Here is a 17,294-nt window from a genome sequence, read left to right as displayed (position 1 = left end):
GTCTATTGTGGAAAAGACGGATGTTACCAACAGAACAGGCAGTGCAGGTCAGATTTAATGTATGATATAATAAAGACATTTTACTGATAAACACATGATTACAATTAATGCAATCCTGTTAACAAAGGGAACACATAAATACATGTAAGCAAGATGATCAGTTCCCTGTCTAATCCAACCCTTACTCTAATCCTAACCTAAACCTGAATTGAGAACCACGTCTTGACCTTCAAACAGCCCTTTGAGGGTGAAGGTCCTCGCTCCATAAGGCCTATAACTCAAACTGGTCCTCAAAAGAATCAAAGATAGAAACAATACAAGTAAACACGCACATGTGCACACAAACACACACACACACACACACACACACACACACGTACTTACAGTGTGCTGGAGTGCAGATCCACAGACGCTGCAGCCTGCTGCTGGTTTTTATAAGAAGCCACACCTCAGCTAGAAACAACCCATCCCTCATCATCATGGGCAGAGCCTGACCTCCCACCAACAGCTTTTTTTTTCTTTTTATTCTTTTGTGCAGTGTGCAAACATACACTTAAGGTTTTTTATTCTCTTTATAACTATCTATAACACTCCTGTTTATATGTTTTCGTCCCCACAAGCCACCAGATAAGGAACAATGACAAGAGTACCAGCAGATCCATGGCATCATGGGTTGATAAAGAAGTTTTTTATTGATGAAAAAATATATTAACACAATTAAGGATAACATAAGATTGGATTATTATTATTTAAGTCACTAAAGGACTTTAGTGACTAAAGGTCTGGAAAATTACACACCATTTACCACCATCCAGTGGTATTATTAAGAATGACACTAGCAATGAGCAAAAATGTCACACCCAACCCCACCCCCCCACCCCACCCCCTCCCTCACAGGTCCAACTGAGATCTTGCTCAGGATTGTTTCATTTTTCTACGAACAAAAACTCCATCAGGATAATTAGAAAGATGTCATGATCACAAAAGTGTTTAAAAACCCATATACTCTACCACATCAGAAAGTGGACCTGGACACAGTCCCGTCACTTAAGAAAGAGAAGTAAATAGAGATAACGAGTGAAGCTGAAGCTGAAACTGAAATTGAAAATTCATTACATCAGAACCAATGTGTGCTTTGCATATGTTCTGACAAAAGCGTGTTTCTTGGGCCAGAACACAAATTTATTTGAGTTACAAACATGTTTAAGATCATATGTGAATGTAACCCAACCTTAGGCTATAGGGTAAACAGATGACAGTGTAAGTTATGAGAATGAAGGTTTCCAGTTGACAGCTTGCTTTCTCCAGAACTCTTCATCTAGTCAGAGTCGGAGTCACTGCTGCAGGAGCTGCTGGAGGACTACAGGAGGGGTGGACACAAGAGACAGATATTATTTCACCATTACTTTTGTGTCTGCATTAAATTTGAGGGTGTGAAGAAAAGCAGCTGTATTCAGTCGGCATGAGTCTGTCTCTTGTAAATTCATTTTCAGAGAGCAGTTGTGTCACCGGTTCAAGCCCAGGACAAGCAGGATACATTTAAGGGAGGGGAAAGATTCGCAGTTGCTCCTCCTTTATGACTACTGTCGAGATGCCCTTCAGCAAGGCACTAAACCTCCTATGGCATCATTTAAGACTGCGGTTATTCCAAGTGACATCCTGGTGTGAATGTATGCAACTGTGTAAAAGTGGAGCATAGTGCATCCCTACTCACTGAACAACAGGATAAATACGCTTCTTAAAAACATATTATCAATAACAGCGTATTCCTGTGATCAGTTCTGATTAGGTTGGATTACACAAACCTTTTACACCTTATTTCAAATCATTTCTGAACCAAATCCACTTGTTGCTGTGAATGAGCTGTACAGTGCACTGTTGACTCTTACCCCGTGAGTGTCTCTCCCCTTCTTGTGACACTTTCGGTGCTTGTGGCCACGCTTGTGCCTGAACCTGCGCCTGTGACAACACCCATGTCCATGTCCATGGCCAGACCCTTGACAAGGGCCACCGCCATGTCCATGTCCATGTCCATGGCAATGCCCGTGTCCATGTCCGTGTCCGTGTCCGTGTCCGTGCCCGTGCCCGTGCCCGTGCCCATGCCCATGCCCATGGCCATGGCACCCTTGAGAACACTGTCCCCCTGGAACAAATAATATGTATTACACATTCAATACAGAGAGAAAGAAGTGAAGATGACCCAAAAGCAAATGTGTTGTTTACCTTGGTTGCACCTATACATTGTGAAACTTCAAACCCTAAAAACAAGGAAGATAGAAAGAAAAATGATTGAACAAATACATCACATACATGTGTGATACCAGAAGAAAAGAAAAGAAAAGAAAAGAAAAGACACCTGAGACGGCAAAGAACTTTACAAAACATTTGAACTTGAAAATGCAACTGAAGGCTGTGTTAAGATATGAAATGTAAAACATCAAAATTATACCCAACAATGACCATCACCCTCTGCACACATAGGCTTACTCAAAGTTACAGAGGGACAGATGACGAGCAGAGCTTTACAGGTGAACTTACTGAGCGCTGGAGAGGAGATCCACAGATGCGTCCGTCACCTGCTGCTGCTTTTTATCAGCGGCCACGCCTCAATCTATGCAGTCCATCAGGGGCAGAGCCCGGACTCCCGTCACAAGGTCTCTGGTACGTCAGGGTTTCATCTTCACCACACATTACATGTACCTGTAGCCATGTTTTGTTTCCTGTTTGTTTGTTTTTATTATAAATTAATATATTTCAATGATTTTATTCATTTTTTATTTTAATATATACTGCTGAGAGGATTGCTGCCAAACATAATCATATGCAATGACAATAAAGAATTGATCTCTCTATGTATACGGTGAGAATACTGCATATAAATTTGTTAAAATAGCATTCACATGTTATTTGTAAAACTCATAGTTGTATTGAACATTGTGACACTGTTATCCGACATCTTCTGCTAAGTTCCAGTGAAACACACACACATCAAGCAATGCACGGTTTAGTGTGTTGATTTGTAGTTCTTTTGTCCCCTGAACGGGTTGACATGCCTGTTTGTGTGACGCCTTTTCCTCAGAATCACCCAGTGTGATGTTATCAGCGAAGACAACCTGTTATTTCAGCTCTCAAGAGCGAAGAAAGACTTTGCACGTGTTTGCTTTTTTGAAAGGTGTATCTTCTAACTGGCTTTGTGATGTTTACCCGTGATGTAACGGGTCCTCCATTCCATTTATTGGAGAAAGATGTAGGTTACTCCCCTTTAACACAACCACAACAACAACAACAACAACAACAACAACAACAACAACAGCAACAACAACAACAACAACAACAACAACAACAACAACAACATAATAATAATAATAATAGGCAAGGAGGCAAGAAAAAGTGTTTTTTCACATTACCAAGATCAAGTTATGGCAGTGCTTCACAGGCTTGAAATATAAATATCCAATCAACAGTGCTCTACAAAGCCTGTTTATCATGTTTATCACTTGAGATTTCAGGCCTAACGTCTTCAAGTCTTTAGGTAGTCAAGTCTGAAGTCAAATCATTGGGGAGTCAAGTCTTTAAATAGTTGTATCTCAAGTCATCTATTCAGGGAATCAAGTCTGAAGGTAGTCAAAGTCTTTAGGGACTCATGTCCTAGTCATGTCTTTGGCGGTCAAGGCTCATATCATGTTGTGGGAGAAAAATGCATTGGTTGTAGTCAATAAATTGCTTCAGTTGCTTATTGCTTATTTCTTGTAATGGTAACTTGAAAGTTTAGTTGCCCCTGCCAGACCCGGCAACGGTGAGTGAATGGGGGAAACAGGAAACAGGAAAACTGAATAAAGACGTAATGCTAAATCTGAGCTCCTTGATTAGGACAAGACTTGGCACAAGATTAGCAATGTACTGTATGTCCGGTCACGTTCGCACACACTGATGCCCCACTCATAATGCTTATCCATAATATACTTATATTATATAGCGCGTAGAATAAGAAGAAAATTCACTTGTGCATATGTGAGTTCCAAAATGATAACTCTGTGACAGTCGATGACTAAGCATATGTGATATTTGGGTGTTTCATCTCTGGCAACAGCTAAGTCGGCGTGAGGTCAGCTGAGGCCAAACCAGGGGACAAACAGGTTTTAGAAAAGAACCACCAACGGTAAAGTTTGTACAAACTTGTTTGGATTTGTCAAAGCTAAATGATGTGACAATCAAAGTTGCTCTCCTGAGATACTTTACGTGCACCAGGATGAGTGGAGTTCTGCAGAACATGATCCCATGATGCCAGACCTCACAGTCTGAGAATAACAATGCCTCATCATCATGACCTGGTAAGACTCAGGACTGAGAAAAATATAAAAAATTAAAATATAATCATTCTTTGTATTGAAACCGACAGAAACCAGATGCAGAAAAACCACCGCGATGTAAAATCAATGTAAAAGTCGAATCTGAAGTCAAATCTTTGGGGGGTCAAGTCTCAAATCAAGTTTTCACGGAGCCAAGTGCCAAATTAAGTTTTTAGAGAGTCAAGACTGGAGTAAGTGAAGCCTCAAGTCTGAAGTGCACAGCCGTGCTAAGGCGGAATCTAACAACTGTCATTTTTGACTGATTCACGGAAATATCTGAATATGTATAAGGTTACTTTGGAAATTAAATGGAGCTCTTGTTGGTAGAGCCCCCATCCTCCTCCTCCAACATGCACATATTAACCTTAGAACAGCTGGAGAAGTCTTTCCATTCAGTTAATGTTGTGAAACCACTTGATGACACTGTGCTACAGGTGAGTCAAAAGGTGAGGGAGGTGAATCAAAACCAGCTTTCTTATCAGCATCAGTGCATGCTTAAGACTCTGAGCAAACAATAGACAGTAGAAAGCACAAGTTTAACCAGTTACATAGACTCGCCTTGTATGTCTGTTGTCAAGCACGGAATCTATTCAATGCTGTGAATGGGAAAGACGCACAAGTTAACACACTTACAGCTTGTTGACCTGAAACAGCTCCATGATCGCACATTATTCATTGTGAACATTTTCACACTCCCACAAAATACCTTTCAATCAGCAGACCATCTTAAGACATTCCTCGTGGCCGCACCTTTAACTCAACTTAAAAACAGCTGTAAGAGAAAGAATTAGCAGTCAGAGAGCTAAAACAGACACCTTGGTAACTAAATGCGTCTTCACAGAATAAAGCAGGATGTAATGAATGGCAGAGAACCCAGCCTCAAATACACGTCCGCCAATCTACAGAGTTTGTTTATATCTTTTTTTGCTGTTGCGGAGGTGATAACATTTCAAATTCTGCATCTAAAAGTTATTAGTAGTAGAAGAATTATGACTGAAATGTTGCAGGTTTGAGTTCTTCCTGGTTGTTAAAACACGAGCTTCCTGCAAGTTTTGACTGATCAGTAACAGTAACAGACCAGTGTGTCTTGTGATTAATCATTTTTTCCAAAGAAAAGAATTGCTCCACATGTGCTTCGTGTCTGAACACATAGCAATGTGAAACAAGCCAAAAGGTGCATTCACTGCAGACAACAATCACAATGATACCATAGAAAAATTCTTTATTCTAAATGCAAATGTTATGGAGGGGGCAGGGATATAAGGCAACATGGACATAAATGCTTTTGTACACATGAAGTGGGCGTCTTGGTCTGCAGCAGATAATCACAACAGATTTGTGAGGAGTAGCTCTGGTGGATGAGCCGCACTGGAATGTCAACAGAAAGAAATTCAAAGAATGAAATGTGTTACTTCATCTGATGGAAAACAGCTGACGTGCTGAGACAGCTCAAAGTGTTAAAATAATACACGCTTTTCAACACTGATTGTCTGAACTTTGTGGCTGCTGTTGTGTTTTTCGCTTTAGCTGAAGACATTTTGTTTTGTCATTCAAAGTCTGATTGACTTTTAGACATGTTCACAGCTTGACCTTCCCAGCGAGCGGACTGCTGGGGTACAGTGTTGAGAAGCGGCCCAGGGTCCAGACTGGGAAGACGTTTCTGTAGGAGGTGTAGCTGATGGCACAGCTCTTGTTGAACACGCCTGCAATGTTCTCCTGGAAGCACAGAACGTCACACATCAAAGCCTGCGGGAGATTCCCTTTCATTTTCAGTAGAGTATTTAACATGTAAGTAATAAAACACATGCAAAGCACAGACTCACCTGTGGCCAGTCTCCATTGGGCAGCTGCTTGTCAATCAGCAGCTGTACTCCTCTCTCCATGGCCCGCCTGTCAGGATGCCTGGTGATGCACACAAGCCATTTTGCTGAATTCACATGAATTATTTTTGTTTGGATTCAGGTCAGTTTGTTTTGATTAGATTCAATTTTTACTATTGAAAAGCTGGAAGTTCCTTTGTGTTGCTACAGCTTTCAAATCAGACACTGTCACTCTTTAACTTCCTTTAAATCTCTTCTAAAAAAGGGTTTCTTTGTCTTAGCCCTTGGTAATGTCTGATACGTGTTATATGCTTGTATGATTACACTTATATTAACTTGTTTTTTACACATCTGTTCCAAACCTTATGAGAGGTTTTTTTTTCCTTCATTGTTCATATCAGTGTTTTTACATATTTCTTTTCCCTCACTGTCTTTTCGCATAATGTTGATTTGAGATGTTTTTTATTTGTGCTGTTCTATTTTACTTTGTAACTTTGTTAAGAAAAGTGCTAAATAAAGTTATCCTTATTATTATTATTATTGTTATTATTAGATTTATTCATCATTACACATGATGAATAAATAACACAGATACATGACACAATGACGACGTGACTAAAATCATCAGTCTAACCTTCAACTACCAACAGCCAGTACAAACTTGTTCCAGCAATTCTGCTAAACTCCAAACCAGAACCCATCCCATCTTCTACCCTTCTTTACCTGACAGCCATGAGGCCTAACAACGCCCAGCAGGTGTTGTGGATCTGGGCGGCGCCGCTCTGGATGTAGCACCGCTGCTCGCACGACTCAAAGTCCTCCCCCCAGCCTCCGTCCGACATCTGTCGGTCCAGCAGGAACTGACAGGCTTTCTGCACCTCTGCACACACGTCCCTGGCAACAGAGGTCACAAGGGTGCAATGTAGTTAAGGGTTAATTGGTGTCCTAAGTGGCTTGTTCAACCACATATAATACATTTCAGTGATCAGTGTTTGGATCTCTTACTCATCCTTGTAGATGTGACCCATGCAAGCAAAAGCTTCCAGGCCAAACCATACTCCGTATGTGAAGCACACTCCCCACGACCTGAGCACAAGCAGAAAGTCATTGAGCTTTACCTGCCGATCAGGTAGGACGTCAGACTGTAAAATCACAACTGTGGGCTCACCCTTCCCAGGATCCATCAGGCCTCTGCACTTTCCTGCAGTAGTCCAGTCCTTCTCTCAGAGTGGACCTGAAGAAGAACCAATGGACTGTTTCACAACCTTTCCCCCGGAGTTTTAATCCCCAACCTCAACAAGAACTGAGAAATTATTTAGTTAAGAATGTCTTTTTTGCGGATTCAGATTAGAGTCATGAATCAACAGCAGATATAAATGTTTTCCATAATAGAAACGTGTGCTCACAGAATTTCTAACATATGCAGAGGCAGCCAGTTTGCTGATGGTTTCTGTGCCACTCAGTAACTGACACTAGTATACTTCCAAACATGTTCATGTTCATGTTCATGTGTGGTACCTTATCTCTTCAGCACGGTGTTCAGGGAAGACCTTCTGGAAGTGCCTCAGAGCCTGCACTACTGCGGAGGTGCACTCCACATAGGTATAATCTATCATGATGTCACCTGTTAGCGTGTGGGAGAGACAAAGAGAAGGCACACACTGTAACTAAGAATTTCACAGCACGTACTGCATCCCCTTCCCCATATTTGGCTCTTTGCCCTTTGATACTGTAAAGGTCATAATAATGCAACACATTCAGAGTGCAATGGAAAACATTTCCCACTCACTAAATGTTGAACGGACACTGAAATGCCATGTTTATATTTGGCTCCTCGTTTCCCTTTTTCACATCTGCATATTTGCAGCTTGAGTCACACTGACAGTCCTGCCAGCGCTCACACCACTGAGCTGCCCTGCACAAGACTCTTCAATCAGGCATCAACCTGCATGATGGTCTCATTAAATAACCCTGTCTCTAGAGGCAAGAAATCACTGCAGTGACTTTTGCCCCATCTCTGCTACTCTGTGCAACAACACAGACTAAAACCGTTGTTCTCAGACTGAACGCACCTGACAGTGACGTGCATGAAATGGGCATTGAGTGAGGTGCTGACAGCATACTCACCAAACACCTCGGAGGGGTTGAGTAGCTCCAGGAGTTTCCCTCCTCTCTTAGTTTCATATGTGGCGAATCCGCCGTCTGAGTTTCTCATGCTCAGAAGCTACAAACAGACACATGGCGCAAAAGCTGTAACAATGCAGGTCGACAGGAGCAACTTCACAACAGCACGAGTGCACAAGAGGGACTAGAGGGATCAGTTTGGGCTGCAGTGTGACTTTGGCTTCTGTATGGATTAAATCAATGGGATATATATTAATTCATGAGATTTAGACGTGCTGGTGGTTGGATTTTGTTTCCTTTGCAATGAGCTGGCCGTTTCCCCCTATTTCAGTGTTTTTGCAATGCTAAATGCTAAGCTAATTTACATCCGTATATGTGAGTGGAGGAAAGGACATAAGCACGTTTCCCAAAGTGGCAAACTATTCCTGTAAACCAGTGACAAAATCTGGGGCTTATCATAAAGACTTGGAGCACATTGGAGTAGGAAACCTCCAAAGAAGATAAATTAGTCCTCCATTCATTTTCTTCCCGCAGACTCACCACGTTGACAGCATCATACAGACGCTCAGAGGCGACAGGCTGCCTGATGGAAGGACAGAGTTCCTGCAGCAGCATCACTGACTTCAGGCCCTCAGCTGTGCAGTCAGCCACGATCCAGCCGCAGTCACGAGTACTGAAGGGGAAGCCTCCCTAAAAAAACAAAAACAGGGTTGTGCAGTACAGAGCACGCATGTGTTCATACTTTACTTCTCTCTTTTCTGCTTCCTGGATAAAATTTCCAGAGGCATTTAATCTTTTATTGAAGAATAATAGGAAAAATGTTGAGAGGTGGCTCTTGTGTGAGATTAGCTTACCTTGTTCATCTGTCTGTAATACTTCTGGTACTCGGGAGGATTCTCAGGTATCTGGTGGTGGGAAAACTCATCAGGCATATAAAAGCAGTGGATGATCATATTACAGTTTTAATCTTTAGTACAGCTGAATGTTCTGCAAACATATCCAAAAGTAACACATGTTTATTCTCATGCTTGATAATGAAAACCTTGTGACTGCTTTTGTTTTTTCACGGATGAACATCTGCAAAACAGCAGCATAACGGAGGATTAGTTTAGCAGTGAGCTGCTTGTTGATCATACCTGTGTGATGGTGAGAAACTGATGGGCGTCTCGGAGACACTCAGCTAGTCTGGGATTGTCCTGAGCTCCGGCCTGGAAGAACCCAACAACCAACTTATCATAATATGTTATAATAATATGTAATATATAATATGACCTCCATGCCAAACACAGTAATGATCAATTATTCTCGAGGCGATCAATGATCTGTGAGTTATTAGTGACAATACTGACATTTCTATCTTACTGTTATAGATTATTAGAGGACAGTGTTTGACACATTTGATGTGAACATCACTCGAGAAGTGGGCGGGAGTTTGTGGCTCAGTGTTTGCCTTGTTTGCAATGATCTGTGTCTCTTGGTAATTTTAAATCTAGGAAATCTGACATCATATATGAAGTCCCTCACGGGTCAATACTACATCAACTGTGGTTCATTTTATACATATAGGCCACACAGTGTAGAAACATGACTTATGTTACTGTTTTTACACTGATGACACATGTTCCCGTCCCCTGTTAACTCACTGGCAACATGCATCAAATGCAAAAACTAAAATTCTTGTCACTGATACTGAAACTCTGCAGCAAGAAATATATTCTTCTTTGGTGTCTCTCTCTGGAAAGTACCACACAGATGTGAAATCTGGGTGTTTCCTTGATTCTGACCTTCACTTCCAGAGTCACTTCACCAATACAACAGAAACATCTTACAACACATCCAGATTAAGATGCTTCTTGTCTCTCAGTGTCACTGCTCTACCGAACAAGCCGGTGGCTCAGTAACAGTAACAGTCCACAGATGTTTGATCTTTATAACATATGCTTGCTTACATTAACAATTTTGCTGCTGTGAGTGTGAGTGGCCGGGTGTGCGTTACCTCAAGGAAAGCTTGTACAGCAAAACAAGTGTCCCACAGTTGAGATCCATTGGTCCCCTGTGCGGAATGGAAAAAGACAAAACGGTCAAACACTCAGATTAAGTTCAATTTGAACTCCCCGAGTGCAGAGGACAAAATGCAAAGTATAGAACCAGCCAGCAGACTGAAGGAATGTGAGTGTGAAGTGACAAGCTTCAAAACCACTGCTGCATCTGCGCCTGTGGAAACGCTCACGCGACATACAGACGCAGCAGAGAACAAATGCTCACCTGCATTTTCATACCATCCAGTCCCAGCCTGCAACACACACAACTTACTGTTAGTTTACCAGCAGTTCACTTTGATGCACATCGTTAGTTTCCACATCATACACGCATACTAGAATATCTAGCTTCACAGGAGCTTTTCTTGAACACCTAATTGAACTGTGATGGGTTTTGAAGTTGCGACTGACCAAAGGTAGTCTGGGATCCTGGACACATGCTCCTGAAAGACTGGAGAGGAGGGGCCGTCTACATACCAGCGAACCAGCATGTTGATAGTCTTGGAGATCTGAGGGGAAAGGCCGGTACTTCACGTTCACACACACTCTCGTGGTAATAAGTCAAGTTGAGGTGATTTTTAATCTGTGTCAGTTTTCGTTTCATGCCATGTCTATTTTGTTTTGTCTTTTGCGTGTCTGTGTGTTTGTTACCGGTCCAATGCTGATACATTTGGTGAAGCGGTCGTCCGCCTGGATGTGCTCATACAGCTCTTTGACTGCTCTTCCTCTCAGCGTGCTGCTGTGGTGGGCTTCATACACATTCAACATCACTGCAGGACAACAGGAACAGAGTGGCAACGTTAGGGAGGTGATTCAAAGGGCAGTGTTTTTCCTCTTTTAATGATTGTGTAAAATCATCCTGTAACCAGGGATACATCTAATGTTGTTCTAATGTTGCTGCCTGTATTGCAGCAACGCACATGTGTAGGCGGTGGTTTATCATCATGGTGCACAGTGTGTTGTTCAGACTCACTGTAGGCAAAGGTGAGCAGTGTGCTGTGAGGTGTGTACATGTCACATGCTGCCACATTGTTCCTCTGAGCGGGCCAGTTGATGGTGGCGTAGTCTTGGACATAAAGCTCCTACACAACAAAGAGCAAGAGACAAATACAAACCGCTCACATACATTAATACATACATTAAGGCAAAGATATTTCTAAATAAAGAAGTGGTCCTACTGTCAAAATAAAATAAAAACTGCGCTGGGCTGCTCTCCTGTATATTTTAAAGGTGGATCACACCACTGGATCCTCCTACACTGATGAACAGGTGAGAGATCAAACACCTGAATGAATGAGTGGAGAAAAATAACAAATGTGTATACTTCCATATAGGACACAAGGGCTCAGTGAATGATATGAGAAGGATGTGACTCATACTTTGGCTTTCACAATCACCTGATCTCTGCCCTAATTATAAACCTATGGGAGTTTTGGAACCAGACCTGTACATCTAGTTCAGGTCAGAGACTTGGTGGATCAATAGCTCGTACTCATACTCGTCGTCTCCCGCTTAGTGTCTCTAATCAATAGCTTAGAGACACCAAATGGCTTTTTCATAAGGCTGCACCAATACCACTTTTTCCAGACCAAGTACAAGTAGAGGTATTTACATTTGGGTACTTGCTGATACTGAGTACTGATATGAGTATTTAATAATACTGCAGTCTTTTTACTATAAACATTACAATTACTATAAAAGTGTAATGACTTTGATGCCAGTTTTTATTTCCATCAGATGCTGTGACAAATTTAAATATACAACACAAGACTGTTGCTTAAAAAACTGAAATAGACCTCTCTGTGTTTTATTACTAAGCAAACATTTCGTAGTCAGGCTGTGAATCTGTAAATTTCAGTCCCACACAACAACATACTGTATCAGAACAACATGTGAACAACTGGTGACACTGAGCTAAACAGCCGTTGGCTTTCCACACTTCTCTGTGGTGAGAGTCAGACGTGTGGGCCAGAGCAGGAAGCTTCACTTTGATAACCAACCAGTTATTTATCAACCATCTCTATATTATCACTCTGTGATATTGATACTGATAAATACCAGATTTTCTTTAAAAAAAAAAAAACTGTTTTGCCAGTAATGTTCTTTTACAACCTCAAACTTCCTGCAGTTAGAGCAACACACAGAGGCAGTTTGTTTTTCATAAGAGTTATCAGAAAGGGACATATTGAATGTATTGATATTGTATGATTGAAAAAAACACCCTTTATATCAATATGAATTGATCCTTTGGGTTATTCTGCTTATCAGACAAAATAAATCTGAAGAGAAAAACTGTGAAATTGTGATGGATATTTTTCATTTTCTTCCAAAAATTTCAGACCTTAAACAGAAAACTGATCTGATCTAAAACATAATAAATCAATGCTTAATCAGTGATGAAATTAATCCTTAATTGCAACCACACTATTATTATTAAGTGCACTGAAACTCATCATGATGTCACCCTCTATAATTGCTTCAAAATTCAGAGTTTTACATTAAACTCTGACTGTAAAGTACAGAGTGTGGCGCCCCCTTGTGGGACAGTTTGGCTGCGGCACCTGTCTGAGGCTGAGGACCAGGGAGTCTTCCTCCGCTGCCAGTCTGACAGCGTAGCAGTAGCTCATGGGGAGGTAGACCTGACGGCAGTGACACCACAGAGTGGAGGGGTGGGCTGGCATCCAAGCTGGGAACAACCTGTTGACGAACAAAACATTAACATCAACCCTGAATTCATTCAAACGAAAATATGTTCACAAATTTTCCCAAGAGAATCAGTGACCTCCTGCTTGTGATTGGGCCTGGTCTTAGTTCAGAAACGCTTTTAAAGCTCCATATTTTCCTCTTTTCTTGTGTTTTATTTGAAGTGTTGATCCATAAGAAGATATATTTGTGGTTTTAAGAAACAAAAAACATCTCAATGTAGTTTTACATCTCCTCTCTCAGGCTTCTCTCTGGAGCTCTAGTAACAACAGGTCAGTGAGCCAATCAGAAGAGAGGAGGATCTTTGCCACACTTTATCACTTACATTTCCAACTGCAGCAGCAGCAGTTTGCATGGGAGAATGACCTCTCTGACCTCAGCTGAGATCCTGAAGTTTCCTCTGTGTATTTAATTCATGGCTGATGTGTGGAGGAGAATATAAAGGGATGTTGGAGCATCCAGCTTACCACATTTCTGGTAGGAGTGTGTTCATTCCCTCCCAGCTGTAGACATTTAAAATAGCCAACCAGAATTTACCCCACGAGGGAATCCCCACTGCACCGCCTGAACAAAATAAAAAACACAGAGAGCTTTGGTTTACAGGAACAAGGAGCCCCGACATGGTTGTTATTATAAGCATGGCTTCATATTATCTCACAATAAATTTGCAGGAAATATTCTATCACTACAAATAGAGAAACAACATATTTTCCTATAAAAAAAAAAAATCTGTTTTTCACATTTGGATGTTTTAGGATGTGTGTTATCAGTAGAGAAAGATAATCAGTACTGAATGTAAGTATTACTGTATTTAGTTGAATGTGGCTTTATAAATAACATCCTACAGAGCTTTGTGCTTTTAACTTATTCCTCCCCACCTTTGCTGTGCAGGTTGTTCCTGGCTCGAACCATATCTGGATCATCAGGGTCTACTCCCAGGATCCTCAGTGAGGTGTAACTCAGTGCTGTGCCGAAGACGGTAGATTTATCCTCAATGTGTCTGCAGAAAAACAAAACACACACACACACACTCACAATGCTGCTAGATTCTGTGTTCGAGATAGCCTGACACTTCTCCTGTAATTATTTTGTAGGAGCGGGGACGAACGGACACTTTGAATTACAGCTCTGGTTCAATAACTGTTATATGTAGATGCTTGTATCGTAGGGTTTCATTTCACTATAAAACACAAGGCACGTGTGGACATCAAAAGTCAAATAAGTGTGTTGTTGACTTACAGACCCCAGCCTCCATCTGGCAGCTGAACGGAGCGCAGGTACCTCACCATCTCCTTCTTCCAGGCCTCGGCCAGAGGGATCTTAGCCACATGACATGTGATCAGGAGGCCTGAGCAACACACACACGAGCACACAGAGAGAGAGAGAGAGCGAGAGAGAGAGAGACAGAAGCACATGCATGAAAAAACTGGTATCATGCAATACTGAGTTGTGTTCTGTTTACTCTAACAGCTCCACCTGCACCACATACCACCGTAACAAACTATCTAAGCAAAAAGATGGGAATGATTTTTAAAGAAATGGCTTATAAGATACTGAACTGTCACTCTGGGACTTTTTTTCACTGTATTTTCTACAATGACTATACAGGCTTTCTATTGCTATGTCATTTAGAGACACAAAGCGTGCATGTGTTCTGTAACTTGCAGAAATCTCATCACCTGTGTCTGCCAGCATCTTTGAAAACACTGTATCACTGGAGGATGACACATTCTACACATAGTGACTTTTAATTTACAGTTTATGTGGAAGGACTAAATATAGCCACTGTGTATTTCAGGCGTCAAATGAAAGAGCATGTGGAGGAGGATCTGTCTTACCTGGGAGCAGGAAGAGAGGCCCGCCGTAGTCCCCTGCCCAGTGACCGTCCTCGGCCTGGAGGTGCCTGTAGAAGTCCATACCTTTCAGAGCAGCATCCACAGCCGTGTGGGCGGCAGGGGAGCCGGACGCAAACTTACTCTGTGGAGAGAAGATGGGATTAGAGATTACTTCAGGAGTCTGCCTTCCACCATGGTTACCAGCAGTAAATACAGCTCAGAGTACAACACTGTGTTGTGAATGATCGGATTAGTGTCCAATATGTTGTAAATGGGACAACTGACATCAACACACCCCATCCAAGGGGTCACTGAATAGTTTGACGAGTATGAAAATGATGTGAATCGTATGCTATGGCCTTCACAGTCACCAGATCTCAACCAGTTTAACAGCTTTGGGAGATTTTGGATGGACGTGTTACACAGCGCTCTCCGCCACCATCATCATATATACATCGAATATCTTTTGGAAGAAGGTGTTCATCCTCCAGTAGAGTCCAGACACTTGTAGAATTAATGGAGCATTGAAGCTGTTCTGGCAGCAGGTGGTGAAACAACACCTCACTGAGACTCTTTATGTTGGTTTTTCCTATAATTTGTCACCTGTCATCCGTAGTTATCTACATAGTGGACACTAAAAAGTGAATATTGAGTTGTAACTGAGTGACTGAACCGTCCCACAGGCAGATTAAGTGTGGAACTGCAGTTGTAACAGAAGCACAGGTCTGAAACCGCTGGCGCTGTTTTGTGATTGTAAAAACTTCGATTTACCTGCCTGAACTAACTTCGCTCTTATAAAAAAAAAAGATGGAAAACCCACCGTGTCCAGGCCTAGTGAGTGGGCTTCCAGCATGGTCTGCTCTCTGTCTGGGGTTTCCTGATCTTCCACGTAGCGCCACGTCTGCCTGCCTTCAACATTAGTCAGTCTCCAGCGGCTCAGGTCTGTGGCTGGCTCCGTCTTGTACGGCCCCCCTCGCCTCCGTAGGTGCCTGGAAGAGACAGCTGGTTCTTAAACTTAGATTTCTATACTAAATGTGGAATATTAAAAAGTCTTGCACAATGGAAGTATTTCTGCGGATCAGCTGATCAAAGGTGAAGCCAATAATTCTGCTGCTGGATTTGAGCTCATGTGCACGTGTGACACACAATCCAAAAGTGTGTAGAATATGAAGTAATGAAAGCAGAATCATTATAAAGGGAGTGATTTCTCCCTGTTAAAGTCAGAACCCAGCAACAGCCTGGTGAGGAAGCCAGTCTTCACATTAAGGTTTCTTATAATTAACCATTTACAGGGAATTGGCACAATAATTGGCATTAATACTTTTACAATATATTGCAACCTAATTAAAACCTTTGTGAAGCTTATAATAAACCTATAAATCTGTTTGTTAGCTTCGTCAGAGGCGTTCATATATGTTGTGCTTTTTATTGTCAGTGTCACCTTGTCATATTTAGTTCCTACCTATTTGGTTATAATTACTGATACATTATCGTGTAAATGCAATCTAATTTTGTAGCTCTCACAACTTTATACTGTATACTTTGAGTTGTTTTAACTTCAACACATTACATTTTAGAAATTGATGACAGTTTTTTTTGTAAAATCTGAATCTAAAAAGTAAGTCATACATGCAGCTGTCAAATTAATAGTGGAGGAATAAACGTAAATAAGAAAAAATCCGAGTTAATCATTGTACTTAAATACAGATGTTACTTTATTATATTCCACCAATGAATTTTATTATTGCTTATGTATTTAAAAAATACTTCCATTCTGAAAGCTTTGCATGTTATTTTCAGTCACACGTGTCTGCTATGACATCACTGTAGTAAACTACAGTAGCTAGTCGAGACATAAATATCACCCGGTTCACACTTTTCTAATCAACGTTACAGCTGTGTTCAATCGTAAATACATTAATTAAGATTTTTTAAAAAGCATTTTCACCTGCCGTCGCTTCCTCGTCATTATTCCTGTTGAGAAAACCTGTAATAAACTACTTTTGGCGACATTACCCGTTAAATTAATAAATAAATATATATACTCACGTTCCCTCAGTCATGGCTATGGTTGACAGATACACAGTTGAAACCTCCGCTGAAACATATGAATTAATTTCTTTTCACCTGTTCTGAAGCCGCGGCCCCTTCTGCTGTTTTCATGGGAACTGTAGTTCTTTGAAGACACCATAATTCGTCGTTCAGTAGAATAAGTACTACATTCCCCAGGACACATGGCGGTGCCGTCCGAGGAGTTTTCTACATGGAGAGACATGAGCAGAGACTCGTCTGTCCAATCACGCACCGACTGGGCGGAGAAATGGGCGGGTCTGCCGTGAGGTTCTCCAATCAGAGCGCTGCTAGGATAAATACTACACATGTGCTCACAAATTGATTATGATGACAGCATCTAAATGAAGCTAA

The 17,294-nt window shown here is 41.5% G+C and overlaps 2 protein-coding genes across 2 annotated transcripts; both read right to left on the bottom strand.

Moving 5' to 3' along the window:
* Positions 1 to 673: 673 nt before the first annotated feature.
* LOC130177581 (putative per-hexamer repeat protein 5) lies at positions 674 to 2,608 on the bottom strand. The gene is made up of 4 exons (XM_056389455.1): positions 2,539 to 2,608; positions 2,224 to 2,258; positions 1,890 to 2,143; positions 674 to 1,360 (listed from the first exon to the last, which is right to left on the bottom strand). Exons 3-4 carry the CDS (start codon positions 2,117 to 2,119, stop codon positions 1,315 to 1,317), a joined length of 276 nt encoding a protein of 91 aa, XP_056245430.1. The 5' UTR covers positions 2,120 to 2,143; positions 2,224 to 2,258; positions 2,539 to 2,608; the 3' UTR covers positions 674 to 1,314.
* Positions 2,609 to 5,551: 2,943 nt separating this feature from the next.
* Positions 5,552 to 17,006, bottom strand: lss (lanosterol synthase (2,3-oxidosqualene-lanosterol cyclase)). The gene is made up of 22 exons (XM_056389481.1): positions 16,920 to 17,006; positions 15,691 to 15,859; positions 14,874 to 15,012; positions 14,275 to 14,383; positions 13,914 to 14,035; positions 13,503 to 13,599; positions 12,894 to 13,029; positions 11,306 to 11,414; positions 10,984 to 11,102; positions 10,744 to 10,841; positions 10,559 to 10,586; positions 10,290 to 10,346; positions 9,430 to 9,501; positions 9,148 to 9,198; positions 8,834 to 8,983; positions 8,297 to 8,393; positions 7,688 to 7,793; positions 7,338 to 7,403; positions 7,175 to 7,255; positions 6,893 to 7,063; positions 6,173 to 6,251; positions 5,552 to 6,065 (listed from the first exon to the last, which is right to left on the bottom strand). The coding sequence occupies exons 1-22, from the start codon at positions 16,931 to 16,933 to the stop codon at positions 5,928 to 5,930; spliced, it is 2,208 nt and encodes a 735-aa protein (XP_056245456.1). The 5' UTR covers positions 16,934 to 17,006; the 3' UTR covers positions 5,552 to 5,927.
* Between the last annotated feature and the right edge of the window lie 288 nt (positions 17,007 to 17,294).

The sequence above is a fragment of the Seriola aureovittata genome, chromosome 11 (genome assembly GCF_021018895.1).
Source record: "Seriola aureovittata isolate HTS-2021-v1 ecotype China chromosome 11, ASM2101889v1, whole genome shotgun sequence".
NCBI lineage: Eukaryota > Metazoa > Chordata > Actinopteri > Carangiformes > Carangidae > Seriola > Seriola aureovittata.
This window is presented reverse-complemented; position numbering and strand designations above follow the sequence as displayed.